General features: G+C 37.8%; 1 protein-coding gene across 3 annotated transcripts in view; it reads right to left on the bottom strand.

The window, feature by feature from the left end:
- The window catches only part of IDE (insulin degrading enzyme), an 80,823-nt gene that overhangs the window by 15,011 nt on the left and 49,659 nt on the right, over positions 1-16,153 (bottom strand). For 2 of the 3 annotated variants that reach the window (XM_070432698.1, XM_070432701.1), the window contains exons 11-17: positions 15,740-15,843; positions 12,188-12,290; positions 9,559-9,681; positions 7,720-7,802; positions 4,700-4,844; positions 2,182-2,292; positions 1,957-2,077 (exon numbers count right to left, since the gene is read on the bottom strand). In XM_070432698.1, the coding sequence (XP_070288799.1) occupies positions 1,957-2,077; positions 2,182-2,292; positions 4,700-4,844; positions 7,720-7,802; positions 9,559-9,681; positions 12,188-12,290; positions 15,740-15,843 (790 nt within the window). Of the gene's footprint in view, positions 1-1,956; positions 2,078-2,181; positions 2,293-4,064; positions 4,210-4,699; positions 4,845-7,719; positions 7,803-9,558; positions 9,682-12,187; positions 12,291-15,739; positions 15,844-16,153 lie in introns of all 3 variants that reach the window. The other variant, XM_070432699.1, reaches the window with a different exon arrangement.

Raw genomic sequence — 16,153 nt, 5'->3', positions numbered from 1 at the left:
GTGTGTGTAATCAGAACAGAATGGTTGCTCATTAAAGAATTTCAACTAAAAAAGTGCTGACTTTCTCTTTATAAAATATAATTTAGGAAGGTTTCACATGCTTATGAGATACTAGTACGTAAGAGCTTATTCTGCTTAAGATTCACATAACATCTGACCCAGAAACTAAAAAACTTCTGCTTTTTGATCCTTCTGAATGCAGGTTCAGTTTCTTGAAAAATGTATTTAAAATCAATTATGTGGTTATTGTTGTTGTTTTAAAGGATCTCATTGTTTTGTTTTATTTTTTTATTATATTTTTATTGATTTCAGAGAGGAAGGGAGAGGGAGACAGAAACATCAATGATGAGAGAGAATCACCTATCAGCTGACCCCTGCACACTCCCCACAACCCAGGTATGTGCTCCCACTGGAATCGAACCTGGGACCCTTCAGTTTGCAGGCTGGACTCTATCTACTAAGCCAAACCGGCTAGGGCTGGTGGTTGTTTTTTAAAAAGGCAAAATTCTTGCTATTAACTGGATGTAACTATTTTTTGGGGGGGAAAAAGGCATATTAACTATCCAGATTAAAAATGTACCTGTTTCAACAATAAAAAATATATAAATATAAAAATAATGTATCTACCCAGCCGGTGTGGCTCAGTGCTTGAGCGTCGACTTATGAACCAGGTCAGGGCACATGCCTGGGTTGTGGGCTCGATCACAGTGTGGGGCATGCAGGAGACAGCTGATCAATGATACTCTCTCATCATTGATGTTTCTGTCTCTTTCTCCCTCTCCCTTCCTCTTGGAAATCAATAAAATATATTTTTTTAAAAATAATGTATCTGTTCTAGTTAATGAATTTTATAATCGATATACACCTACCCAATGCCTGAGACAACCAATAAAATAATGATTTTTCAATACTCCGTGCTCTTAATTTGTCACTGAAGACATTTTTTTTTTTTTTATATTTTATTGATTTTTTACAGAGAGGAAGGGAGAGAGATAGAGAGTCAGAAACATCGATGAGAGAGAAACATCGATCAGCTGCCTCCTGCACATCCCCCACTGGGGACGTGCTCGCAACCAAGGTACATGCCCTTGACCGGAATCGAACCCGGGACCCTTCAGTCCGCAGGCCGACGCTCTATCCACTGAGCCAAACCGGTTTCAGCGTCACTGAAGACATTTAAAGCACAGTGTTACATAAGAAGGACTTAATATAAAAGATCATTAAAAATTCAATAGCATCCTTTTTCCTTATGGCTGAGCATGTAGGAAGAAAGATTAATTGGTAAAGTAACACCAAGAAATGAAAAAGATAAAAATAATAAAGGGTGATGTCAGTCTTCATTCTTTTCAATGAAGGACCCCTAAAAGTAATTTCATTTCATTCATTAAGCATTCATTAGACACACATAGAGCATATAACATTAGATGAGATACTAAATAACGAGGATAAAAGGCAGGCATAATTACTGCCCTCAAAGAATTTACAACTTTCAAGCAAACCTGTGAAAACTAGAATTAAAATTTTAGAAAAAACAAAAGATGACCCTTCAGTCTTTCTACAGTTCCTAGTTTTTAACTGAACTAAACTGATCGACAGATGCCTGAGTACTCCCTACAGGGTAAGACTTTCAAACCTAGTAGCCCTTTTCTCCTTTTCTGAAAACAGCATTAATAAGGTAAGTGCTTTGGTCAAAATATCTTGTCATCTGCAGAAATCTATGAACAGTTCTAATTAACTGCTGTTGGTCCAGGTTGAAAATAGCAAATGTGGGTAAACTGCCTGAATACCAAAGCCACTTCAACGGTCACCACTGTTTTCATAAAAACGTATGCAAATCTGGGTTTAAGAGCACTCTAAGTTATTAGAAAGCATAAACACTAGATGTCAGGATACAATAAAATTATTTTAGGAAAAAATGAAGAAAGTATTATGCTATAAGTAGAAACAGAGTCTCACCATCCAGGGCTTCTTTTAATTCATCTTTTGTCCAGGCCACCTCGGTCATCAGGAGGCGGAGGTAGTACATGGCATGCTGGTGAGGCTGTTCAGCTCGGAAATTGTTAAGAGATCGCATATACTAGTGAAAGAATACATGGGTTCATCAATTTTATAAGTACTTTAAAAATCACTTCATGGACAAAAAAAAACAACGAATTATAAAAATAAGTTCAGAAAACTTACTGCCTCTTTGATAATTTCAAATCTTTTTTCATCAATCTCAAAGGTAGCCATTTTCTCAATAATCTTCTTTAGCAAAATTGGCTGCTTATCATTGTAACCTTTCACCGAGAGCTAGAGAAAGAGTTCAGGGTTTTAAAAGTCTAAAAATATCATAAAATATCTTAAGCTTGATTTGTAAACGTTCAGGAAATCTCCAAACCAAGTACTTTAACATAAAAGTGAAACAAAAAACTCAATTAATTTAACTTCCCATAAATATAGTTTAACACTTAGAAAGATAACATTAATTATTGGTATTTACTAATAACTAAAAGCATGATTTTGCTTTTCTTAGACAAAACCAACAGTAGGAAAACTCATCTGATGCCCAACTGTGGCAGCACACACCATATCATCAAAATTCAAGTTCTCATAAAGTCTAAATTAATTATAGAATGTATTTCAAGTTTAATCTTCAAAAAATTTCTAAGGAATGGTTGGCTTAAGGTTTTTACAGGTGTGGTAAGAAAAATCATAGGGGAGTATTATCTACAAACTACTGGATCTTGTCCCCATCTTGTTTATATTTAAATATTTTTAAAAACCTATTTGGAGAAATCAGGCAGTTCCCAATTTTTTATTTATGGCATTTTGGCACTTTTCTCATATGTCTCACCACTTGCTTGCTGGATGAGTTCTGCTGATCTGTCAAAAGCTAATGGCAAAACAGATGTGTAGTGAGGATACACTGGATTTTTGCCTTGGGACAATTTAAGCATAACATTTTGAAAAGGGAGGGATGACTATTATCATATTTCCTATTATTATATTTGCACAAGGTGGCACCTACTTCAGTAGAGGTTATCTACCTTATGAAAAATGATAGACAAGAACCTCAGCAGAAGTGAAGGTTTGTGGCCATGGAAAGCACATCACATGCTGTGGGAACTAGACTGACAATTAGCCGAAAGCCCACTTTGTCACAAACAACAAATTTTTTATATGAATGGTAATGTGCTACTAAAACTCAATAGTGAAAAGTAAACAATGGATTATTACTTTTCTATTTGGAGTTTATTTTGATCTCTGACCTTCAAATTCCCTGGACTCTGAGAATGGTTACATTGTATACATTCTTATACATTAAACAAAAGCTACCAGAAAATTTACTTGTGTGAAGAAAAAAAGTTGCTGCAAAATAAACAAAAATTTAAAACCCTAAAATCTTTTGTATAAGAATTTATAAAGAGAAGTACACAGCACATGCTCTCATTTTAGTTGTTATTAAAACATAGATTTTCAAGAAAAGTGAAGATGAATGTGTGCCATAAAGGGATGTTAATTTGGAAATGAGATATAAGTTTGGAAATATATCACAGTGTCAAGAAAGGATCTAGTTATTTCTTAGAGTTCATTTAACAATGATTATTTTGAAACACACTTAAAAATAGTTAATGAAGCATGCTACAAAAAAGTGAAATGAAAATGCCACAAGTATCTAAACACAGGGATTTTTACGATTGTCAGCAGAAATAAAGGATGCTTATATATAAATAAAATTCAAGCACCACAACAATAGCTATGGACATCTTGCACTTAGAGATGTTAATATACTCAAACACATGAAAAGAACAACATGCTTTCAGAGTTAATATGTTAAGAATTTGAAGCAGAGGAACGTGCAAGTGAATGTAGCACATATACGTGTTCACAAGATGCACTAAACTCTACTAAATCATTCATTAGTGTCGCTAATACTAATCTGAGTTCTTCAATCATTAAAAGGGTGCAAGAAAAAAACCATCAATCTTCTTGTTTAAAAATGCGGAAGTTAATAGTTTTCTCACGCTCAACACAATGCTTAAATGCTGTGGTGCCTTTTCTTTGGTTTTCATTTTACTTACAAGTATTGCATTCATTCCTGATGCAATGCCATAGCTCAAACCTGAGAGGCGTGCTGCATATGTATACTCTTTTAAATCATCCTTCAATAACCTGATAAACAGGTATGTCATGTTGCAATGGAGAGGATCAGCATAAATGTAGCGACTAACAAAAAGAAAAACAAAAGAAATGCTTTGATACCTCAAGCAGTGACATGGTAATGAAGAAACATGACCGAAGAGTATGGATATGCAGCCTCATGATCTGAATGGCTAGGGAAATAGTACAGGCCAACCTTATGTTTTACAATGGCAGCAAGACGTCATTCTCTGTTGTCAAAGACCAAGACTTCAGATATAGAATGGGTAAGATCTAAACCTAAATCAGGGTCCAATTTTGTTTGAGGAGAAAAATATGACAATCTGATGAAAGATGTTAAAAGAAAAAAAAGAAATCAAGGAAAATTGGCATAATATGAATGGTAAATTGCTGAATACTTAAAATAAGAGCTAACTTAAAAATTAAATGAGAAAATATGATTAGCCATAAAGATTAAAAAAGAAATTAAACTCATACCCTCAATCAAAAATGCTTCCATCAAATCAATGCAAAAAAAATGTTGATGAGTGGAAGGCTCTAAGACGTGGGTACTTACATACATCCCATAGATGGTATTTTGGAGGTCATAGCTCAAGCCTGCTAGCTCTGCTGCATATGCATACTCGTTGAGTGAGTCTTTGAGGAGCTCAAGGTACAAATAGGCCATGTTACAGTGCAAGGGGTCCACATAAGCAAATGGGCTGGAAGAAAATGTTGACAGTAAAATAGCTGATTTATTACTTCCCAATGTGACATGTGGCCTTTCGAGATGGATCAAGAAACTGAATACCAATTCATATACTTTCCTGAAGATAGGGTTTGAACTCTTGAGTCTGTCTCTTCTTCTCATGAGGAAAAACATAAAGTCTAAAAAAGAAGTATGAAACATGCCATGTGTGCTGGTGGAGGCGAAGAGGGAGAGGAACTGCTTACTCCAGATGGTGTGACAGAACTGACAAGTTAGAAGGAGCTGAACCAGCCAAAAACTACGCTCTGGCTAATAGGAGGTATGGTTGAAAGATCCGATTCAGCACTGGCATGTTCCTTTCTCCTTCTAAAAGCAAGCCATACCTTGGTGGAGAGGACTGTAAGATTGAGAAGTTTGTGTACAATTATACAAACTTAAAAGAGAAAAACTATGCTCCGACTGGCGTGGCTCAGTGGATTGAGTGTCATCCCATGCACCAAGAGGTCATAGTTCAATTCCCAGTCAGGGCATATGCCCAGGGTTTGGGGCTCAATCCCTAGTAGGGGGCATGCAGGTGGCAAAAGATCAATGTTTTTCTCTCTCCCCCTCTCCCTTTAAAATCAATAAAAACATCTTCTTTAAAAAAAGAGAGAAAAATTGAGATCTGTGAAAATGTTCGCTTATCTCGGAGTTTCCCACAAACCAAAAAAGCTAGAGTAAAATAATTAATGAGTTCTACCATATAACTGCAGCCAGAACTAGAAGAAAAAAACTAAAATAGAAAAATATGTAAATAAGTAAGAGCAACAAAAGAAATAATGATAGAGCATGTAAGATCACCTATTTTAAAACTTCGTTTCCCAATTAAGAAACATAATTTTCTTCATGTCATCTGGGCTGGTAAGCAGCAGAGTTAGGATTCAAATTTAAGTCAAATGACTTATGCATTTGACTATATGACACTGCTTACCTTTAAGAGAAGTAACATATTCCTTCATTGAACACATTTATTACATGCTTACTATAATGCTAGGCTCTTCTCTAGCTACTGGGAAGAAAGAAGGAAAAAATCAGGCAAAGTCCCTGACCTCAGAGTTCATAGTCCAGTTGAAGGAGACATATAATAAATTTAAATATGATACACATCAGATGGTGATGGTGCTATGGAGAAAAATTAAACAGGGGGAGGGGAACAAGAGTGACGGATGGTGGAGGTGGGACAAGAAGATTGCTAAGATGGTTATAAGGTGCCATCTTGGCCCAGACCTGAAGCAAGCAAAGGAGCAAGCCCTGGGCATATCTGGGTAAAGTGGAGAACTTTCAGGCTGAGAAAACACCTAGTGCAAAGGACCTGAGGCAGGTGCCCGCCTGGCTTATTTGGCAACAAACTGAAAGTTTCACTTTCTCTCCAGCACACTAAATATCACCAATGCACTGATAGCAAAGCCAACACTTTTATCAAAACCTGATAATGAAGCAAAAACAGGGGCACAATGCTTAGTCACTTAGAGAATTAAAATCAAAGGTAAAACTCCAGTTCTACAAACATCCTCCATCTGGAAAATCTAAGTAAATACTGTGTCACTGAATTTTTTAAAGTGTTATTCATGACCAATTTTAGGCAAACAGCAGCTCAGAAACTTAAGGCACAATTCACAAAAGCCAAGTCATCAAAATAAAAGAGAGTCCATGAAAGGGTTCAGCTCCCTAGGCACCTATGCACCTTTCTTAGGTGGAAGTGAAAAACTAGAAAAAGCCAAGTCTAGGAGCTCAAAGCCCTATGGCCAAGCTCAGAATGCCACTCCAGCAAGTGTCCTCAAGGCTGTGTCTATAGCAGCTGTGTTGGTCAACTGGAGAGGGTACTAAACTAACTTTTAAAAGAGAACATGATAAAAATAAAATACAAAAAAAAAAAGAGAACATGATTCAACTGAAATGCTTAAATTCTGATTCATTTCTCAATTTGAAAAACATTATTTTGTAATCAGATGATATATGCTTAAATATGGATCATAGTTTTAAAACCTATAACTAAGTATGCATAATATAATCTTATTTCTGAAAAGATTAAAAAGATATATACACACAGAAAATTCCTACCAGAATGTACAAGAAACCTAACTGTGCTTACTTCTAGGGAGACCAGAACACAGAGGACTGATAGGAAGCAGACATTTTTAATTCTAAGAATTGCTGCGTAGTTTAGAATATGCAAAAAAATATCAAATGGTCTCTCAAAAGGTATTCTGAAGCCAAATGGGAAAGTACAGGCATACATCATTTTTATTGCGCTTCACAGATGTTGAGTTTTTTACAAAAAGGTAAGATACTCCTCCACCAGCAAAAAGACTACAACTTCTTCTATTATGATACTTGTTTTATTGTGATGGTCTGAAACCCAACCCGCAATGCAATACCTCCAAGGTATGCTTCTAACCAAGCCAGGAATAGAGAAAGCAATAGCTGAGGGTTCCAGACAATTAATGGGCTGGATGAGACGCCAGATCATTTAGTAACTATTATCTCTTCTTCTGGGAAAGTTCCAGGAGTACAAAACCAAATCCACCCCAAATTATTTAATCTTTCTTTAATGAAACTTCTGGGTGAGTCTATAAGTCTCCCCAGATTCCGAAGTCCTAAAGGTTAGGAAGGTCCTGCTAATAACTAACACAGATCATTTCCGTTAAAGGGTGCATTCATCAATGGAAAGGAAGAGTTAACAACCTTGGCTCTTCCACTGTGCCACAGCAGCCTTCTCTTGTCTAGGCTAAGTAACCCTAATTCCTTTTATTTTTAGACACGGGTCGTCAAGGAACCAAAAAAAAACTTTTAGAAAGTAATTGTTGATTTTTTAGAAGAAGTTTTATAGCTAGATTCATCTTACATACCTGAAAAATTCAAAGTTGAGACAAGCCTTCGGCAAGAAAAACTTATCATCTTGTTTGAACCAGAGTTTGCTCATAGCTGTATCCTGTGATGGAGAAAAAAAAATTTGTTATGGAAATATGGGCACATTTGGCAAAAATGTTCAATCAAATCACCCTTCAAGAAAGGAGGACAAAGGCAATAATAGTTGAGAGTTCTGTTCTGCAGAGGCTGCTGTCGCCTGGCCTTGAAGTGTACTCAGAGGGTCAGCAGGAGGGAAGTGAAGAGAGAGGACTGGCGATTCCAGCAACAGAGAGAAATCACCCTTTTATCTCCCTGGTTTAACAAGATGAGGACACAGCAGAGGAAGAGTCAGATTGGAGAAGCCAATAATTACTGCCCTGTCCCTGTCTTTCCGGACCCTGGGAGACAGAAGGAGTCCTGAGGAGTGTGGGGCAGCCAGCCTCTAAGGTGGGCCAACGGACCCCTGCCTACTGAGAACCAGAGTTGTCAGTCTGACCAACAGAATACAACAGAATTCTGATCACTCACTTTCCCTCTTGGATCGCTCACTTTGGGGGAAACCAGGTGCTGTATCAAGCAACTTTATGGAGACGCCCATGTGGTGAAGAACGAAGATCTGCCAAAACCCACTGAACCTCAGCTCTGGTTGAATCCTGCAGCTCCAGCTGAGTCTTCAGGTGGCTGAAGCCCCAGACAACAGCTTGACTATGACCTAGTGAGAGACCCGGAGCCAGAACTACCCAGTTAAGCCACTTTCAGATTCCTGACCCCCAGAAACTGCGAGACATAATGTAAGTATTTGTGATTTTAAGCTGATAAACTTTGGAGTAATTTGTTATCCAGCAATGAATAACACGACCAGGGATGAACAAATAAGCCACTATTTTGACTGTCTACTTCATTCATGCTATATTAAAAATAGCCTTAGATGTTCACTTGAAACTCTGACAAGAGATATAAATGGTTTAATGTTCTCCTTGGTTTGCTCTGAAAAGGCCTATTAAAAAAAACAAAACTTGAGAGGTAAATAGGTTTTGCCTTTCAATAACCTAACCTATAACTCATTAAAATGTCATTTTAAAAGAAAAATGGTTGTCTTAACAATAATGTAATTGCTTCAGCTAAATTAAATTTCATATTCCTAAACACTGATTCTTATATCGCTGAGTTAATAGAATGTTAGGTCATTTTAAGAAAATAAAAAGAGAGAAGTAAAAGGAAGATTTATATCTAGGGTGGTGAGTTTAGAAAAAGTTAGTTTTACAGTTTAGAAAAGAGAATATGCTGTAATAATTTGATCCTTTTTCTATACAATTTTTACCCAAGGTGTGAATTATTAACATGAACATTCTGAAAACAAAAAGAAAACCCACGGCTCAAACACCCTTCCCACTTGGCTCCATGAACTTCATACACCACTCAGTCAGAAAGAGAGCTGCTTTCAAAGGCAGGATCCGCTCTCTTCCAGGCTTAGAGATTCTTCCTGGCCTCTACCTTTCATGATGCAGGTAAACCTACTTCCTCGTTGGATCTTCAGTGATTTTGAAAAAGAAGCCACTATCTTTCAATAGCCTGTGGTTAAGTCCAGACTTACCACTTTTTTTTTCTGTAAAGATGACAATTCTCCAGACTCGATGTTATTTAGTTTTGTTTGTTTGCTTTAACATTTCTGGCCTTTTATGTTTCTTGTATTATTCTCTCTGTAACTTTTCTGTCACCTCTTTGGATGTAAGCCCTCAAAATCAACACAGTACCAAATGCAAGAAATCATCTCTCTAGGCCCTCCTATGGAACAGGTCTGTCTCCTGAATTTAAAATCATTGAGTCAAACATGTTACCTTAATAAGAGAAGGATATGGTGTTGCTTCTTTTTCTAATGATAAAATCTCAAAATTCGTAGGAATAAATTCATTCTTCGTTGGAAGTTTAAATTTCCCATTCAAGTCAGCATTTTGCCATTTCTGGATGAATAATGAAAGACACAAGCATTTAAAACAGTCATTCTGCTTATTAATATCCAGGCAAATATTAAGAGAATAAATGTCAGACAGCATTCTTTTCCATCATAAAGAGGCTACTCCCAAGATCTACTGATGACTTTTTATGAAATTTGAGTTGGATTCACTGGTACTAATCAAGGTTTTTTTTGTTTTAAATATATTTTATTGATTTTTTACAGAGAGGAAGGGAGAGAGATAGAGAGCTAGAAACATCGATGAGAGAGAAACATCGATTAGCTGCCTCCTGCACACCCCCTATTGGGGATGTGCCTGCAACCAAGGTACATGCCCTTGACCGGAATCGAACCTGGGACCCTTCAGTCTGCAGGCCAATGCTCTATCCACTGAGCCAAACTGGTTAGGGTTAATCAAGGTTTTATACTTATTTATCTTTCCTCTTTACACATTTCCAAAATGACCAAATAAGGGTAAGGAATAATCTGAGACCAAGGAACACTGAGAGGCTAATTCAGGGGTGAGGAACCTTTTTTCTGTCAAAGGCCATTTGGATATTTATAATGTCATTCTCAAGCCATACAAAATTATCAACTTAAAAATTAGCCTGCTACATTGGCCAAACATTTAATTAGCTCGCTCCTAATGCCTTGGCAGGGCCAGACTGAATGATTTCACGGGCCTCATAGAGCCCTTGGGGCTGGACGTTCCCCACCCCTGGGCTAATTGGTCCACATAAAGACCACGTTTGTTTCAGCTCTTTAAAGAATGAAAAATAATCTGTACAACGTATTTCCAACTGCTAGGTAACAGGCTACTAATATAAGAGTTAAAGTTTGAGCTACACTAAGCTACTTGCATCTATAGCCTGAAAGCTAAGGCTAAACGGGCCGGGCTTGTTCACTTCAGTCCCTCTTAATACCAGGCCCACACCTCTCCCAGAGGACCAAGTGAACTTTGAAGTGAAGCAGTAATTCAAGCTCAAGGTTAAGGACACAGTTGAGACTTAAGTCTGGATTGTGGGACAGGGCTGACACAACCTGTAGCTTGGATCTGTTACATGAGCTAGGGCCAAAAGCTAAGTGGGACAGATCACAGGTCACTGATCGCTGAACTCTAATTTATAAGACTTTTCATATTTAAAAAGGATAGCAAAGGCAAACCACCTGCCAATAATTTGGGTTCGACAACTTTGTCTCCAGATGATGTAGCACAGCCTTGCCGCTTTTGCAATTCTATTTTGGTCCCTGATTTGTGTCTTTTGGCACTGGAATAGTAAGAATGCTGGCCGTATTATTTATAAGTAGCAACTTAAGTCTCCAGAGGGCTGAATGATAGGAACTTGTAAACACTTAGCAAGCAATTTTACCACTAAAATTTGTATGTTTTTTAAAAATTCCCATGCAGGGCAGATTGTCATGGTCAGAATTAGGTGAAGAGGGGTTCTCTCTTGTTTTAGGATAGTTCAGACCCAGCACTATTTCAAAGGATATCTGTTTTCCTCACAATTTAGCGAGATGGGGCTCCGGTGACCTCCTTCTGTGCTGTGAATATGTCAGAAGTTACCTGTAACCATTTTCTTTCTTAAACTATTTCTCTTTTTTCTGTATCGTCATTACACTGGTACATTTAAGAAATGTCCAATACCTGAGTTTAACTGGAATCTAATCAGAGCAAGGCTATCTGATGTCTTCCCATGAATAAAGGACACAATCTCAAAGCTACACAGCCAATGAGAACTAAAAAAGAAAAAGTATTAGAGAAGGAGATGGGCCTCACAAAAGAATCTTGACTACGGATGAATGGGGTAACGTACTACCTAAACATACATGTTTCAAAACCCATTTTAATTCCCCTCTGCTGACACGAAGAGCAATGATGCACTATGAAGCATAAAATGCAGCGCCTGCCCTAACTGGTTTGGCTCAGTGGATAGAGCGTCCGCCTGCAGACTGAAGGGTCCCAGGTTTGATTCCGGTCAAGGGCATGTACATTGGTTGCAGGCACATCCCCAGTGGGAGGTGTGTAGGAGGCAGCTGATCGATGTTTCTCCCTCATCGATGTTTCTAACTTTCTATCCCTATCCCTTCCTCTCTGTAAAAAATCAATAACATATATTTTTAAAAAAATGCAGCACCTGTCAAGTGAAGACAGGATGACGCCAGAGACTGCTCCCGCCTGTGTTCCCCGCAGGAGCAAGCTCTCTGGAGCCCTTGCATCTGTCTTCCAAGCTCCCTACTCCTATCGCACTCTGCATGTCTTGGTATGTTTGTTTTTCTGTGTACTTTGGACTCCAATGATCTTTGACTGCATGAGGGGGCCACAGCGCAATTTCTTCAAGCAAAACCTAAGATGCAGCCCTCCATCTCTGTGCTTACTCCTCTCAGGATGGTACAGACAGCAATGGGCCATCACTCTCCACAACCTGGGCTGTGAGTTGGGTGATCTGGGGAGCTCTTGTTCCTCTGTGTCCCTCACACATCAGACTTATTCACAGATGAGTTAGCCATACCTTAATGACTTCATCTGGTATAGCTTCTTGTTTGTAGTGGGTTCCATACCATTCTTCTGTGCGATCGGTTTTTCCTTCAAAAGATTTGGAAACTATTGCAACCCTAGAGATAGATAGAAAAAACAAAGAGGAAAAAACATATAAACTCATGTTGTATACATAAACTTATAGAACTTGACTCATGAAGATGTAAATAATATCCAAGAATGTATTGGGCCTTTAAGTCCCAGAAAATCCAGTAAGGCTTGCTTTGCTGAAATAGGCAATGTATAGAGGACAGAAGTTTCTGATCACAGTGTCTGTATCCTTTGGTTATAGCCCATAATTTTTAATGGAAAAAGTATTTGCTGGAAAGGTTTTTGTGGGTATGCTATTGACTAAAACTTTAAAAGAGTAGTGGCTTGGGGGGGAGGGGAACATATCTGTAATACTGTCAACAACAACAACAAAAGAGCAGGGGCTAGGAAAAAAATGAAACAAGGTCAGCTGAAAAATAGTCCTTAAAAAAGCAAAACAAATTACTTCTTCCCAGGAACAGCTCAGGCCTGGAGTTAACAAAAAGGGCTAACTAAACCTATTGGCTCATCCAGAGATCCAAAGATCCCAAAATCCCAAAATCCTCTTTTATTATTACTTGCTAAATTTGTGCTCTGTGTTTTTTTTCTCTGCCAGAGACGACCATCCAATATGTCTACTGCATATACATTAGCCTTCCTGCTACTAAGGGAACAGGGGACAAGACCAAAAAGCAACTATCTTCTGGCTTACTAAAAGCTTTCTTTGGCCCTAGCCCAGCGGTTCTCAACCTGTGGGTCGCAACCCCTTTGGGGGTTGAATGACCCTTTCACAGGGGTCGCCTAAGACCATCGGAAAACACATATATAATTACATATTGTTTTTGTGATTAATCACTATGCTTTAATTATGTTCAATTTGTAACAATGAAATTGGGGGTCACCACAACATGAGGAACTGTATTAAAGGTCGCGGCATTAGGAAAGTTGAGAACCACTGCCCTAGCCAGTTTGGCTTAATGGATAGAGCATTGGCCTGCAGACCTAAGGGTCCTGGGTTGAATTCCGGTCAAGGGCACATACCTCGGTTGCAGGCTCCTCCCCAACTTGGAGGCAACTAATCGATGTGTTTCTCTCACATTGATATTTCTCTCTGTCTTTCCCTCTCTCTAAAGATCAATGGAAAAATATCCTAGGGAGAGGATCTTAAAAATAATAAATAAACAAACAAACAAACAAATAAATAAAAGCTTTCTTTGATGAGATAGCAAAAACAGCCTAGAAGTCAGAAGGGGGAGTGGGGGGGAGTTCAGGAAGGAAACTTAGAGGTAAAATGATGTCAAGAGGTAAGTGAACAAAAGATTACAAGGAGAGCAGCAAAAGAAACTCCGTATCAATGGAGCTTCTGGTCCTGTGGAGGATTATCAGGGCATTTCTGACCCTGCTACCCTTTAATTATCAAAGTTGGGATCATTATGCTTCTACCTGCAAACTCAACCCTATGATGGGACCAATCCTACTCTAAATCTTATGGATATAGGAGTTCTAGGCCAGTGATGGCAAACCTATGACACGCGTGTCAGAGGTGACACACAAACTCACTTTTTTGGTTGATTTTTCTTTGTTAAATGGCATTTAAATATATGAAATAAATATCAAAAATATAAGTCTTTGTTTTACTATGGTTGTAAATATAAAAAAATTTCTATATGTGACACGGCACCAGAGTTAAGTTAGGATTTTTCAAAATGCTGACACGCCGAGCTCAAAAGGTTCGCCATCACTGTTCTAGGCCAATAGCTTGGATGGCTTGCCATGAAGTCAGTTATTGGGTCTACTTCTCCCTTATGTCCCAATTCAAATAACTAGATTGATGTCTCTTCCTGCTTGTTCTCACCTGACCTCCCAGAGTTTGGTTCTAGCCTCTGAATGTTGGCCACAGAGCTGAAAGCCCAGAACTTGCAATCAAAGCTCCCCGCTAGTCTGGCTGGCATGGCTCAGTGATTGAGCATCGACCTATGAACCAGGAGGCCACAGTTCGATTCCTGGTTATGGGCTCAACCCCCAGTGTGGGGTGTGCAGAAGGCAGCTGATGAACGAATGGTTTTCTCCCATCATTGGTGCTTCTATCTCTTTCTCCCTCTCCCTTCTTCTCTGAAATCAATTTTTTTTAAAAAAAAGGAACCTTAACAATTGTCTGGTAAGTTCCATTATTAAGTTTAAAGCTCTTTCTCCTTATGCTGATAGGTTTTGTTCTTAGAAGGTCTATAATAAAATTCAGCAGGACTTAGGTTAATTTTTTAAAGAATTTGTAGCTGCAGCGAGGAAAACATATATTTAAACTGCTTTACTTGCCTTAAATGATTTCGTACGTGTTCTGAGTATTTTTCTTCACTATATTTTAATCATGTCAGTAAGTGCATAAATCACCCTATGAACAGAAGTTTTTATCTCTATAAAGTCTAGTTTATCAGTTTTTTCTTTAATAATTTCTGCTTATGTTCTAAAAAAATCATTGCATATTTCAAGGTTTTAAATATATTTTCCTTTGTTTTCTTCTAGAAGTTTTATAGGTTACCTTTTATACCTAGGTCTATAATCTTTCAAATTAATTGTTGTGAATGGTATAAAGGTCAAGTTTCATCTGTTTTCATATGGATGATGGATAATAGAAAAGCACCATTTGTTGAAAAGCCTCTCCTTTCCCAATTTAATTATGTTGGTGCATTTGTCAAATAATCAATCGACTTTAAAAAGATATAGGTGAAATTCAATTTTTTAAAAAAAAATAGATTTTATTGATTTTTTACAGAGAGGAAGGGAGAGGAACAGAGAGTTAGAAACATCAATGAGAGAGATCAGCTGCCTCCTGCACACCCCCTACTGGGGATGCGCCCGCAACCAAGGTAAATGCCCTTGACCGGAATCGAACCTGGGACCCTTCAATCTGCAGGCCGACGCTCTATCCACTGAGCCAAACTGGTTAGGGCTGAAATTCAATTTTAAGGCAGAAATATCATGTGGTAACTCATAATCGCTTTAGGGCTGACCCTCCTCTAACAGTAATACCTCTGTTACTGTAGGAGCTCTTCTAACTTTTGATCTCCTGGTTGGCCACTGGTTGGTCAGAAGAATTCTGAGATTGTAATCCTCACTTCCACTTAAATAAAAAAGAGGGTGTCCTCACTTGTTTATAAAACCAGATAGGTGAGCTGATACCTTGGGCATTTGAGTTAGGATAAAGACAGGTTAAGATGATCAATTATTATATTTTATTCATGATAGAATCTTCATGTTTTAGAGATACTGTCTCAAAATATTTAGAGTGAAGGGAGGATAAGTGAAGAGGGTAAAGATAAAAAGACAGGCCATGTACTGACTATTGAAGTTAGATATTGGTACATTACACAATTCTCTCTACTTTGTAATCATGCTTAACAAAATGTTTTAAAGCATTTTAGTCACAATTTCATATTTTCAGATTCTGATCATTACTGAAAATGTAGTATGTAGCAGTAAAATCTGTAGAGTGACTCACCGGACATTTTCTGGTCTGAGTTTATCAAGAACCATCTCTATTAAATCAGGTCTAAATTCTTCCAGTAAATATTCAGCTGTGAGCACTTCTTCTAGGGGATAATACTTTAAAACAAACAAAGTACAAGACTAACTTAATAAGAAGCAATCAGATATCTAACATGGGAAATACATTATTTTATATTCCCCCCGCTTCCCCTTCATTAAATTTTACTCCACTAGAAAAATGTCTCGATCTTTTCTCTTTCCTACCACACTTTAAGCAGTTTCATATTGTGGTATGATTTTGTAGTTAATGCCCAAATACACTTACATTATAGAAACAAAATCACAATGCTTTTCCAGGGAAAAATGTAGTATTTCTGCCTAAAAACTGAGTATTTTTTTTTTTAAATATATTTTATTGATTTTTTAC

This window comes from Myotis yumanensis, unplaced genomic scaffold (genome assembly GCF_028538775.1).
Source record: "Myotis yumanensis isolate MYYU_CA2020_CCGP unplaced genomic scaffold, mMyoYum1.0.hap1 SCAF_13, whole genome shotgun sequence".
NCBI lineage: Eukaryota > Metazoa > Chordata > Mammalia > Chiroptera > Vespertilionidae > Myotis > Myotis yumanensis.
The sequence above is the reverse complement of the archived record's forward strand: the minus strand, read 5'-3'. Positions and strand labels throughout refer to the sequence as shown.